The following is a 13,381-nucleotide window of genomic DNA, read 5'->3' as shown; positions in this document are numbered from 1 at the left end:
ACAACAAGGATGAACCCTGAGAATATTATGCTGAGTGAAATAAGCCCATCACAAAAAGACAAATACTGTATGATTCCACTTGTATGATGCACCTAGAGGACTGAGATCCACAGAAACAGAGTAGAAAGGTGAGTAGAAAGCCAGGGGCTGGGGGGAGGGGAAATTGAGGGGGGGTAATGGGTACTGAGTTTCAGTTTTGCATGAAAAGTTTCGGTTACACAGCAATGTGAATGTACTTAACACTACTGAACTGTGCACTTAAAAATGGTTAAGATGGTAAATCTTATGTTATGTGTATTCTAACACAATTTTTAAAAATATCATGTTGGGGAACAACCAGACTCTATATGCCTCATCACGGGCTGAGTTGAGAAGTGCACAGCATTGGCCACGAAGTACGTATTTTTCGACACAAATCCCATAGAGCCTTTCCAGTTCCAGGAAAGTCAGGGGTTAGAGGAACAAACTCAATGACATCACAAGGAAGCACCAGACAGAGCCAGAAAGTGGGACGGTCTACAGCACAGGGGACCGGTTTTGTCAACGGTTCACCCATTAAGAGTCCGAAGAGCCATCACCACTCCATGCAAATGTGGACCTTGTCCGGATCCTGGATCCAAAGAGCCAGCCGTCCCATCTGGGGAGAGTGGGAAATTTTAGATTCGACTGGGTAATACCTGACACTAAGGAATTGCTACTGATTTTTGTAGGTGTCCTAATTCAACTGTGATTATGTAGAAAATGTCCTTATTTTTTAAAGACTTGTGGTGAAATATTTTGGAGTGATATTTTATGAGATCTATAACTTACTTTAAGACACTTCAGCTAAAAAGTAAAAATACGAGGCAAATATGGAAAAACATCAACAACTGTCAAAACTAGGTGATGAGAATATGAGTTTTCAAAATTGTTTTTCTACTTTTTGGAAACTTCTCTGTTTTTCTGAAAGTTTTAAAATGATCGCAGTGAACATACAAACATGATATTTGTTACATGTTATTTCTGACCTCAGCTCGGTGTCCTTTTCAGTTTCCTCTTTTTCTGAAGTCCCCAAATATAGGCTCCACTTTGGGGAGGGAGGCTTCTCTGAGCCTGAGGGGGTTTCTGGGACTAATGGGCAGGGTGGGTCTACATCCAGGTGGCAGGGCTCTGGATGCAGGAAACGGCTAAGACCATGACCTCAGGGGGACCCATACTTCAGAGCCCACCTCTGCCCCCCATTCCCACCACGGCCCCCTCCCAGGGTCACGGGCAGGCGATACCTCAGAGTGAGCAGTCCTTCCGGGCACTTTAGCAGACCCAGGAGGATGGTTAGCTGCTCCAGGCCCACGAAGCACTGGGTCAGCCTGCAGACAGAGGTCAGTTACCAGAGAAGTTCTGGCAGGGACTCTCCACCCCTCAGCTGCCCCCACGGGCTGGGCCTGGTCACTCACGTGAGCTCCGTCAGCCACAGGGCCTGGCTCAGGCCAGTGGCCAGTCTGGGCACGTGCTCTGGCTCGAAGCTGCACTCGCTCAGCCTGAGGGCAGAGGGCAAGGGACAGAGCTTGGGCGAGGCCTGTTGGGACTGCCGTCCTGCTGCCAGGACCCATGGGGAAGCCTCCTCTGAGGGCGAAGGCCTGGACCAAAGGCCTGAGAAAAGGCCAAAGACGCAACCCCTGCCCTTCTCTTCTCTTTGGAGAGACCACCTCCCAAGGAAGTGCGAGGAGTCAGTCATTTACTGAGCCCTGACTCTAAGGCAGGCCCTGTGCCAGCCTCTGGGTGCACCATGTGAGCACGCAGGAGTGTCTGCATTACGTGCAGTATCTCACCGAACCCCAAGAGCGTCACCTACAGACGGAGAAAGTGACCAACCCAAGGACACACAGCTGGTAAGAAGTAGGGACAGATTCGGGTTTCAATCCAAGTCAGCCTGGTTCCACACCCCAAACCCATGACCGCTTCCCTCGTCTCCAGTACCACCCTAGTCCAGGCTCCCTCGGGGGCAGGAGGGACTGGGGTTCTGGCTGTGGCCCTGCCCTCCCGCTGCCCGGCCCCGTGTGGCCGGCAGACAGGCCTCGGAACACTGTCTCACAGACAGACAGGCTGAGAAGAGGGCCCAGCACAGCACCACGGGGCCGCTCCCTCTCACAGGACAGGGGCCACCAGAGGTGTCCAGGAGGGGCTGACGTTTGAGCTGGGTCTTAAAGGATTAGGAGAATTTGATCTCAGAAAAGGTAGGGAAGAGAACGTCAGGCTGAGTACCCAGAAGCAGGGAAGCTTCATCAGGCAGTGCGTGTTTGGTGAACAAAGATCCCTCGTGGCTGAATTTGTGCGCACATGTGCTGTGTGTGTGTGTGCGGGGGTGGTATGTGGTGTGTATATACTTGGTGTGAGGGTGGTGTGTGTGTGGAGTGGGGGGGAGTGGGGAAGAACACGGCGGGAGGTGACAGCCAGATCAGACTCTGAGGGAGAAGGCCAGGTTAAGGAATTTGGACTTTATCCTGAGGGCCACTGGGAGCCACCGAAGGGCTTAGAGCAATGGAGTACCACAGTCAGATGTGTGTGTTGGGAAGATCCCTCCAGGTGCTGTGGGATGATTGGAGGAGGCCTAGCCAGAGGCAGTGGACCGATTCAGAGGCCACGACCAAAGGTGAAGTAAGACATGTAGAGGAACTAACCCAAGGCTGAGAGAGAGAGACAGAGCTCAAGGCTACCAGGGGGAATAATAATAACAGTAATAATAAACAACTGATACAACACTCAAATAAGCCAGGGCCTTTCCAAGCACTGTATATATATTAACTCATTTAATCCTCACAATAACCCTAAAGGGTAGGTCTCACTATTATTCCCATTTTACAGATGAGGAATTGAAACACAGAGAGGTTAAGTCACTTGTCCAAGGTCACACAGCTGGTAAGTGGTAGAACTAAGATTTATCCCAAGTGGCTCCAGAGTCTGATCTCTTAACTCAGAAGCCTCCAGACTTATAGTTAGGATGTGGCTAAGGGGCACAAATACCACTCAAAGGCCCAGCCCAGGGGCTGGAGGTATGGGGAGATTGGGGGCAGATGTGGGGGAGAGGCAAACCCAGGCAGTAGCTTGAAGCAGGGTGTGTGAAGGAGGAGAGGACCCAGAGAGGAAGGAGGCATGGAGGCCACCGCAGGGTCAGCCTCCTCTCCCCCGTCCCCCCTTCCCGTCACCCCAGACCAGAAATCACCTCAGTGTCTTCCTAGCCTCCTCCTGTCGGGAGAAGTGAATCCAGAAGCTCTGCTTGGAGCCCAGGCTGCAGAGAGAGGGGTGTATGGAAGCCGAGGGCCCAGCTTCGCCGGCATCCTTGGGACCCAGGCATCAGGGGGTGCAGGAGGGAAGGGGGCTGGGTCTGCAGGGGCAAGGGCGGGTGGAAGCCACGAGAGAGACCCTTGCCGACCAGAGGAGAGACCCGTGCCGACCCGAGGAGACTCCCACCTCCTTCTACAAGGACCCCAAACCTGGTGTTCCCTAACCCGTGGCCTCCCTAGGCCCTGTGGCACACGGGCCTCAGAGGATGGAAACTATGATCCCACGTTCAGTGAATCCTGAGACTCAGAGAGGGGGGGAGGTTGCCCAAGTCACACAGATGGGGGGCCACTGAGTGTGCGAGTCTTGCCTCCCCACCATCAGCAAGTGGCACCGACATCTCCTTACTTCACTGAGGCCTCCCGGACACGTGGGCAGGAGGGGAGAGTCTCCACCAGGCACAGGACACTTTCCTGAGAGATACCGTTGTGACTTAGACTAGAAGAGAAAAGAGGTTCAGGATGGGGGGTGGGGGGAAGCACCTCAGTGGAGCCCTGCCCAGCCCCCCTCGTCTCTTCCCTTCCAGCTGTCATCTCCCAGAGGAGCGTCCGCAATGTCTGAGTGTCCGTTCTCCAGGTGGAGACACTGAGGTCCAGAGAGAGGCCAGAGGGGCGCTATCCCCACACGGGGCAGGTCAGGCACCAGACTATGAGTCTTTGAGAGCTGCCCCTGTGGTCTGAGACCGGGTGATGATGAGGCCAGGCTGGCAACGCCAGCCCCACAGGGGTCAGGGATGCCCAGAGCACAAAGCCCAGTTGCCTAGCAACGGGTTGTATCCTGGCTGTGGCCGCCAGTCTCCCAGGTCACTGAGGTGACTGAGTGAGTGAGGATGACTTCCTAGGGACCCTCCCTGCTGTGGCAACATCCCCAAATCCGTGTCCCATAGATTTGGTCAGAGGAGCTTCAGGGATGGGATGGACCAAAAGCCAGGACAACTGAGATCCTAAAGCTGGTTAGGGATGAACTGTTGCTTCCTACCCGGAGTCACCTTGGGTCACCAAGCTTTAGTCACAGCCTCTCCTGGGTGTCTGGTGGGAGCTCTGCCCATAGTGGGCAATGAGGGAAGGAAGAAAGGACCCAAGGTAGGCAGGGGTCAAGGTAAGAATCAGCCCTTTCCCCTCCCCAGCCCTTGTCCTCTGCAGTTCTCTAGGGATGCCTCAAAAGAAGCCCACTAATGGTCTTGGCCCTGGAGAGTCTTCCCCCTTGCTGTCCTTGAGGCTGCTCATCACTTACTCAAGTGAACCGGAGATGGGCACCTGAGGGAGACATTCCAGGAGGCACCTGAGCCCGGCATCACCCAGCAGGTTTGCTGAGAGGCTGCAAGAGGTACGAGGAGGTTGTTGGTGCTCAGACGTGCCTTCTCTTCAGTTACCATCACTGCTACTCTACCCACCCAGCACCGCCATTATCCCCTCCACCACCGCGCACTACTTCTGTTCCAACAGCACCGCCATTATCCCCTCCACCACCGCGCACTACTTCTGTTCCAACAGCACCGCCATTATCCCCTCCACCACCGCGCACTACTTCTGTTCCAACAGCACCGCCATTATCCCCTCCACCACCGCGCACTACTTCTGTTCCAACAGCACCATCATCACCACCAGCACCATCCCGTCGCTGCTACTCGGCATCACCACCTCCATCACCACTAGAATTATCACCACCACCCCCCTCACCAGCACCACAGTTAACCAGGCCTCATCTTCCCCTTCAGTATCTGGTGACCACTCCCAGGACTCATGTGCCTCCAGCAGGCTTTCAGGGGTTAGAGAAAAACCAATTCGCTTTTACTATGCACTTGGCCTGCATCCGTTGAGAGCCATAATTTTTGAACAAGAGTAAATTCAGGAAAAAGAAAGATATTTGGAGGATGCATTTACCCATCAGATTTCTTCTTTTAATTTGAGAATGCAATATCTGAAATTGCACTGGAAGACTTTCTTATTTCCCTTCATTGTAGCGTTCTATGGTTTTAGCTACAGTTTCAGAAACAATATAATCAGCGTGCCCGGGAATATCTGATTTTTGTCCTGCATCTTTGAACTCATTTTGCCCCTGATTATGACACTTTTAAGCCTTGTTTATTTTGTCTTTTCCTGAGAAATTTTAAAAATGAAAAACTAGTTTGTCTCAGGAAGCCACTTACTAAAGTCATCTTTAAAATAAGCAAAAGTTCCCTCTATGATGAAAAAACAGAAAAACTTAAAGACATCTTGCTTATTCAGCTTTCTTTAAAATACATGATTTTCATCAGCCACATTTCTCTCCTTGGCTACATCACAACAGGAACTTAAATTGTGGTTTTTCGGGTAGACAGCTCTCTTTACATCCTGCTTGTCCTAAGCTGGACTCCTAACAGTTTTGAGCAAAGACTGCATCGTACTAGTTGTGTGACTCAGGGCAGGTTCTTAAACTCTCTGTATCTCAGTTCTCTCATCTATAAAATGGGGACAATAGTACTTAGGGTTGTTGGAAGGATAAAAAGAATATGTAAAGCACTTAGGACAGTGGAGAAACTACTCAATAGGTATTTGCTTTTTTTCACCTACCCATGCGGGCTGCACTATTTGGGTACCCAAGACAGGCCACACAGATACCACTTCACATCAATACGAGAGCCCACAAATCCCCACCCTCCAGGGCCCTCTGCAGGCTGAGGCATTTGTTGCTCTTAACCACCTGCCAGGCAAACCAACGGATCCCTTCTTTCAGGCCCCACCAGCCAGCAGAGCTCCAGTGCCCTGATCAACATGAGGCCAAGGGGCTCCTGTGGCCCTTTGTGAAGGGCTCCCCAAATTAGATCAAGGGCATACCCTGAATTAGCTCCACCATGGTGGCAGTGGGGAATGGTAGGGATAAAATGGGGACAGAGAAACCATGTGGACGTGACTGCTTCCCAGCAGCCCATGCCCTGTTAGCTGGTCCTGAGAGGTGCTGAGTGCACACACGCACGCATGCACACACACCCCTTCGGTGCCACCCGGGCACACGCTCCCGGGCTCCTCTCCCTCCTCCGGCCCGACTTACTCCAGCTGGCTGAGGTCTTCACACTTGCTCAGCAACCAGCAGAGCGGCTCCACGTGCTCCTGGCTGAGGCCGCAGCCTGTGAATCTGCTGCAGGAAGGGGTGCAAACCGGGGATGGGGCCACTCAGACCCTCTGCCCTGGCTAGTCCTGGGTGTGGCCTCTGAGTTTCAGCGGGGCCTCACCCAAGCTTGGATTCTCTGGAAACATCCAGCATCCACCACTCCCACCTCCCTCCACAGCAGATCCCACCAACAGTCTCCCTCTGGGGAGGTGGTTCTCAAAGTGTGGTCCCCGACCAGCCCCACCAGCATCCCTTGGGAACTTGGTAAGAGGCATATTCTGGGAACGCAACCCAAACGCGCTGAATTAAAAGCTCTAGGAACAAGGCTCTCCAGACTGATTCTGATTCAAGGTGAACTACAGCTCTTGGGGGTCACTTTAATGGACAGACATGAGGGTGGAGGGGAGGAGACTAAGGGTGAGGTCTGCTCCTGCAGAGGGTTATTGATGCTGGAATCAAAAGTAATAGTGTCTTTGAGAGGACTACACCGAGACTACATGATAAGGTAAATGAACAGCTTATAGCCAGCCAGCAACTTAAAAAAAAAAAAATCTTAAAATGAGAAAGTACCTAAAACCAGTATCTCAAATTTTTATCACTGTTACTCTCCTTCATGATTTTTTCCATAGTCCTAAATTCCCTATTACACTACTGTTTACTTCCTATTTTTAAATCAGCGCATTCTTTTTATTTAATGCATTTATTGGAAAAGGAAACCCTGTATCACTCACTCCAATGGAAAACTGGCATTGCATAAGCATAAGGATACAGGAAATGAGAGCAAAATATCATCATTAAATTCAAGCCAGACATTGGCACCTGCTGAGAGCTCTCTCTTTATTTAAAAGGGAGCTTAGCAAACGTTAAGAGGTGTTATAGACACGCTAGCACCCAACTGAGGCTTCCTCTTGGCCTTAATCAGAAAATTGAAAAGGGAGGAATTCAATGAAGCGGAAGTACTCTACTGTCGGCCCAACCTCCTAAATATCATCCCATCCTGGTCTTTTCCTACATTTTGGAAATCACAGACTTGGAAACTATGAAGGTATTCTAGAAGTCACGATAGTGTTGGGTTAAGACAGGAATTGGAAAGTCTACAGCCCAAGACCGCCTGCTTTATAAGACCTGCACACTAAGAATAGTCTTTCCATTTTCAAACAGTTGAGAAAAAAATCAAAAGGAGAGTAACATTTCATGACACATAAACATTACATGAAATTCAAGTCTCAGTGTCCATAACTCCAGTTTTACTGGCACACAGACACACGCCTTCGTTTACACATTGTCTGTGTTGCTTTCAGGCTAAAACGGCAGGGTTGAATAGCTGTGATAGAGACCCTGTGGCCTGGAAAACCCCAATATTTACAGTCTAACCCTTTACAGAAAATGTTTGCCTGCCCCTGGGCCAGAAGTGCTATAAGACTCCCTGGATTCAAGTCCCAGCTGTACCCCTTCCTCCTGCATGACCACAGCTGTCAGGCTTATAGGACGTCATCTGCATGAGGCTCTTAGAATGGTGCCCTACAGATGCTCAGCAAACATCAGCTCTTTATTTATTGTTATTTCGCAGCTGAGGAGGCTGAGACGCAGAGAGAAGGGTCTGGTCCAAGGTCACTCGGTGAGCCAGTGGCATCAAATAGCTACCAGAAATGTCATCTCTGTACTTAGAGGTTATTCTCTGGCCCCATTATCCTGTGCAATGCTGGCTCCCCTCTCACCATGGCAACCACAGAGCACTGGTCCAAGAGTCAGCGGTGTGGCGCAGGGGGACACTCATATCTGTGAGTGCCTCTCGTGCTTTACACATTGCCTCAATTCCTCTTTGCCAGCGGCCTGCAATATAGCGTTTCCCTTCTCCAGCTGCGGAAGCTGCGGATCGGAGAGGTTAAGGAACTTGCCCAAGGTGCCAGGCCCTTGTGGGGTGGGGATTTAAAGCTTGGGGGGCAGGTTGTGGAGTCCTTTTCCTCAGACCAGGCCCCTGAGCTCTAATCCAATCTGCTGCGGACTCCTTGTTTGCCCATGACGGAGCCCGACCCTCTCAGTCTGTCCTCTGCTCTGGACATGCAGGAGGCAAGTCTGCTCGTCCTCAATCCCCACTGGCTGCTCGGGCACGGTTCCGGGGGACTTACCCACAGCACCCGCCTTCCTGCTCCTCACTAGACCTGAAGTGCAGGGTCGCGTGATGCAGGGACCTGGAGCAGACAGCACCTGCGTCAGCCACCCTTGACCACAGCCTCAACATGCCCCCCGGGGGCAGGCCCCCTTCCTCCAGCAGCTGAGTCTCTGACTTGGGTCCCACTATCTCCATCCTAGCCCCTCACATCCAGCAGACTCCAGGCACCACCCTCCTAGGTTCCGGTTGTCCCAGGGCAACGCTCACCTGAGATCCACCTTCTGAACCCGCGGGCACAGGCTGAAGATGTCAGCCAGCAGGAGGGGGCTCCTCGGGGACAGTTCCATCTGGGTCAGCCTGAGAAGGAAAGGGGCGGGGCCCTATGTGAGCAAGTTGGAACCAAGCAAGATCAGTGGGCAAGAAACCTGGACAGGCTGGAGGCAAATGAAAAGGATGGGGGGCTGGTGGGTCAACCAGGCATTAAGGAAGGAGACAGGAACTCAGGAGGGAAAAATAGGAGCTTGAGGTCAAGTGGAGTGAGGTTTGAGTCCTAGTTCTGCTTACTGGCTGTGTGTCCTTGGATAAGTGACTTAACCTCTCTGAACCTCAGTTTCCTTACCTGAAAAACAGAACTACTTACACACCTTCCTCTAGGGTGTCATGAGGACTGAATCATATCAAGCTTGTGCACTGCCTAGCATGATACCCACGCTTGTTGTTATTATTATATTGTTTTTATCCCAAGCACTCATAAGTGAGTCCTTGCTGACAAGGAGCGGGAAGCTTTAGGTCCTTAGAGTTTCTCAAGCTCAGCATTACAGAGATAATTCTTTGGATTTGGGGGCTGTCCTGTAGGAAGTTTAACAGCATCCCAGACCTCTACTCACTAGATGCCAGCAGTAGCATGACCTCCCACCCCCTCTGCCATCATGACAACAAAAATGTCTCCATTGCCAAATGTCTCCTGAAGGGCAAAATCACCCCCCAGCTGTGAACCACTGCCTTCGAGAAAGTGAGATGCTTCCATCTTGCCCTTGGAGGCATCCTTGGTGTCTCCATGTCCCTCGCTCCATAAACCCTCCATCAGCTTGTCTTGTTAGTTACACCCCCAAGATCCACCCTGAATCTACCTACTTCCCTCTCTCCTCACCAATTCCCAGCCCCCACCATCTCTTACCCTGGCTGTACAGCCCCCTCCCTGCTCTTACTTCCACGCTTGTCCTGGGTCCCTTCTCTACCCAGCAGCCAGACTAAGCTTTTGAAAACACAAATCTTTCCTCTGCCTTGGGCAAAATCCCAAACTCCTCCCCACAGCTACCAGGCCCTGTGTGACCCGGCCCAGGTTCATTTCTCTACCTTCTCTCCTACAACTCCGCCGGACACTGTGCTCTGGCCACACTGGCCTTCCGCCTGTTCCTTGAGCCCATTGAGTTCAGTCCTGCTTCAGGGCCTCATGCATGCTGTTCCACCTCCTTGGAATGCTGTTCCCTGCTTTTCAAAAGGCTGGCTCCCTCTCTTCCTTCAGGTAGCACCCCAGCGTCCCTCCTCGGAGGCGTTCCCTGACCACCCCCGCCATTGTCTAAATCACCTCCACAATCACTCTTTACCACATTCTCTAGAAAAATACTTTATCACTCTCTGAATTCATCTTATTTGCTTTCACTTTGCTTGTTGACCAGCTCCCTCTACTACAAGGTAAGCTCCAAGAAGATAAGGACCTCGTCTTTTTTTTTTCTCTCTCTCAGCTGTGTCTCCAGCACCCCAAGCAGTGCCTGGTCCACAGCAGTGCACAAACAGTATGGACTGAATAATACTGGGTTGGCCAAAAAGTTTGTTTGGGTTTTTCAGTAAGATACTACAGAAAAACCCGAATGAATTTTTTGGCCAACCCAATACAAAGCTTAAGCACTGGTGAGGATCAGGCTGGCTACCTCATTCCAAAGACAGATGAGGAGTTGGGGGCTGATGCTGTGTGACTTGGGCATAGAGAAGTCCCTCTCTGGTCTGAGGTTTCCTATCTATTCATGTTAGCCCACAGCTTCTGTGTCCAAAAGAACCCTTCCTGATCCATCCTTTCCTGTCAGGCTGGGACCACAGTGGGTGCTGTAGTTTGACATGGGCTCTGCCACACTTGCCCACCTCTGGGAAGTCACACATCTCCTCCCTCCCCTCCCAAAAGGACTCAGGGATAAGTGAGATCCTGGATGTGATGTCAGCTGTCTCAGGTGTCCCGGAGATCCTTAGCAGGAGTACTTATACTGATGTTTTTAATGGTGTGATTTAATTTTCTGTTGTATTTTTCCATATCAGCTGTAGCTGCTCTTGCCCCCTGTTGGAAAAATATTTAAAGTAAATCCTTTTTAAATTCTAACCAGTCTGAGCTGAAATTAGAAAATAGAGTTTTAAATACTTTGGGGGATGCTGCTTAAATTCCCCTTTTACAGAATTAGATGGTGACCTTTAAAAACTGGTGTGTGGGGACTTCCCTAGTGGCGCAGTGGCTAAGAATCTGCCTGCCAATGCAGGGGACATGGGTTCGAGCCCTGGTCTGGGAAGGTCCCACATGCTGCGGAGCAACTAATCCCGTGTTCCACAACTACTGAGCCTGCGCTCTAGAGCCTGAGAGCCACGACTACTGAAGCCCGCGTGCCTAGAGCCCATGCTCCGCAACGAGGGAAGCCACCGCAATGAGAAGCCCGTGCACCCCAATGAAGAGCAGTCCCCGCTCGCCGCAACTAGAGAAAGCCCAGCAGCGAAGACCCAATGCAGCCAAAAATAAATTAAAAAAAATAAAATACATAAATTGAAAAAAAAAAACTGGTGTGTGATATATACATGACCTACAACTATAAAGTCTCTTTATAGGAGTAGGTGACCTTTCTGTGGGTGGAGAGAAGTATGATGGCCCATTTGTCACAGGCCTTCGATTCTTCAAGGTGCTTTTAGAGCAACTATCTTGTTTGAATCCCAACCCTGGGGGAAGGGTTGAAGAATATTAGTCCCATTTGTCAGATGAGGCAACTGAGGCTTAGAGGGGTCAAAAAACTCCCCCCTGAGGTTGATAAGGTATTAGGGAAGAGTTGGAAGCAGACTTGAGCTCCCAGTTGTGCCAGGTAAAATGATGAAACAGCCCAAGAGAAGCGGGGAGGGGGCAGAAGGGGATGGCTTTGCAATGCAAGAGCCTCAGCCCTGCACAGTGAAATGGGGAAACCAGTCTTACTGCAGCAGCCTTAGCTCAGGGAGCCGGGGTAGGTGGTGCAGCAGGGTCTCCAGGCTCTGGTCACTCAGGACATTGCAGGACAATCTGTGAAACAAAGCATCTGAATGAGGTGGGGAAATCTTGGGAAAAGCTAGATGGGTCCTAAGCCAGGATTGCCCAAAACACCCCCTCTGAACACTGGATCCTTGAGTTATCATTGAGGCTGGAGGAAAAGGAAGGTCATATATGCTTGGAAAATGCTGGGTTAAGTCCCATTAGTTTTCTTTGCTGCAGGACTTCTCAGAGCCTTTAATCTGCCCTTGTGCATTGTGAATTTCTAAGGGGCTATAGTAGACACTTTTCCCCCAAAAGGCATGGACTAGTACGATTATCATTTTGAGGGCCATGAAGACTGGTACCCTGCAGAACACACCTGTTAAGAAGAGAATGCCGCCTTAACCCAAAGTAGTGAACATAATGGTGGCAATTCAGGCACATAACAGGTCAGCAAAGGAGAGATGCAGGGTAGCTCGGGTCCCTGACCCAAGAATTCATCAGAAGCCAGTCCACTTAGGAGAAACTCCTGATACCCATCCTTTGGTCTCTGCTCTGGCTGGAGGACTGGGTCAACCAGAGTTTCTAAGCACCTTGGGGTTTATATACAGCCCTCCCTGGGAGTCTGGAGCCACTTCCTGACCCCCAGAGGCGTTTGGACTGTATTTTCCTTCTGCCTTCTCCCCTTTTGCTGCCCCTTCTCTCTGTCCCTGTTTCTTTGTCCCCTGCAGGCTGCCGTTTCCCCTCACTGGGGCTGCCAGGAGCCTGGCCCATCTCCATCGCATTACTGTCTGGCTGAAGGGGGACCCAGCTTCACCTTGGGGGGAACAGTAGAAGGGGCCACCTGTGGTTCTGGAACTGGAAGCGAGGAGCCTCTGCCAGGGCCCAGGCTGTAGGCTCAGCTCTACCTGCTCTGTCCCGGGACTGGGCCTGGGGCTCTGAGCACAGGCAGAGCAGAGGCGTTCACTGAGGGGTGGTCTGACCACAAACACCAGTGGCTTTCCACTGGACCCCAAATACACACAGTGCTACGGCCTCTGCTTGGGGTCAATGTGGGGTTTACACACTGTTTTTGCTTGTTTTTTTAAGCAACAGAACCTTTACCTTTATTTGGGCATTTGGAATGCCAAAATGTACACATCACGTACCATGGTGATGAGTGATACTAACAACCAGGGGCAAGTGTGGGGGAAACTCTCTGCACTAGTTTTGCAACTTTTCTGTAACGCAAGCCTTAAACTATTCTAAAATAAATGGTTTATTTGAAAATTCATTGGTTCCACACATCTTGATATTCCAGGAAAGCCACAATGTTCTGTTATGAGACAAAAGTTCACTGCAAATCTTGTTAAGATCCTGTATCTGTTAACATCAAAACCCCCTTCCTCGGTATCCATAAGTGTTTGAACATGGAGAGAGGTATGGAAGGACACACCCCAGGTGTCAACATGGATAATGAGCTTGTTGCAAGGGCCAGAGGGCATTTGAGACCGGAGCCAGAAAGCAAGAAAAAAAAAAAAAAAAAACCTGTAGCAAAATGGAAAAACACATATGGGGCGATGTAAAGTGAAACCGCAGAACGCAGCTGGCCTGTGATTTCGAACAGG

General features: G+C 50.8%; 1 protein-coding gene across 8 annotated transcripts in view; it reads right to left on the bottom strand.

The window, feature by feature from the left end:
• Positions 1-13,381, bottom strand: part of NLRC5 (NLR family CARD domain containing 5) — a 90,114-nt gene that overhangs the window by 15,444 nt on the left and 61,289 nt on the right. For 6 of the 8 annotated variants that reach the window (XM_059905827.1, XM_059905822.1, XM_059905828.1 and 3 more), the window contains 9 exons: positions 11,742-11,825; positions 8,789-8,878; positions 8,538-8,600; positions 6,349-6,435; positions 4,552-4,635; positions 3,667-3,756; positions 3,200-3,265; positions 1,434-1,517; positions 1,263-1,346 (listed from right to left, as the gene is read on the bottom strand). In XM_059905827.1, the coding sequence (XP_059761810.1) occupies positions 1,263-1,346; positions 1,434-1,517; positions 3,200-3,265; positions 3,667-3,756; positions 4,552-4,635; positions 6,349-6,435; positions 8,538-8,600; positions 8,789-8,878; positions 11,742-11,825 (732 nt within the window). Of the gene's footprint in view, positions 1-1,262; positions 1,347-1,433; positions 1,518-3,199; positions 3,266-3,662; positions 3,757-4,551; positions 4,636-6,348; positions 6,436-8,537; positions 8,601-8,788; positions 8,879-10,515; positions 10,851-11,741; positions 11,826-13,381 lie in introns of those variants that run through there. The other 2 variants (XM_059905829.1, XM_059905830.1) reach the window with 2 other exon arrangements.

Source organism: Balaenoptera ricei, chromosome 19 (genome assembly GCF_028023285.1).
Source record: "Balaenoptera ricei isolate mBalRic1 chromosome 19, mBalRic1.hap2, whole genome shotgun sequence".
Taxonomy (NCBI): Eukaryota; Metazoa; Chordata; class Mammalia; order Artiodactyla; family Balaenopteridae; genus Balaenoptera; species Balaenoptera ricei.
Note: the sequence above shows the minus strand (reverse complement) of the source record. Positions and strands in the feature narration are given on the sequence as shown.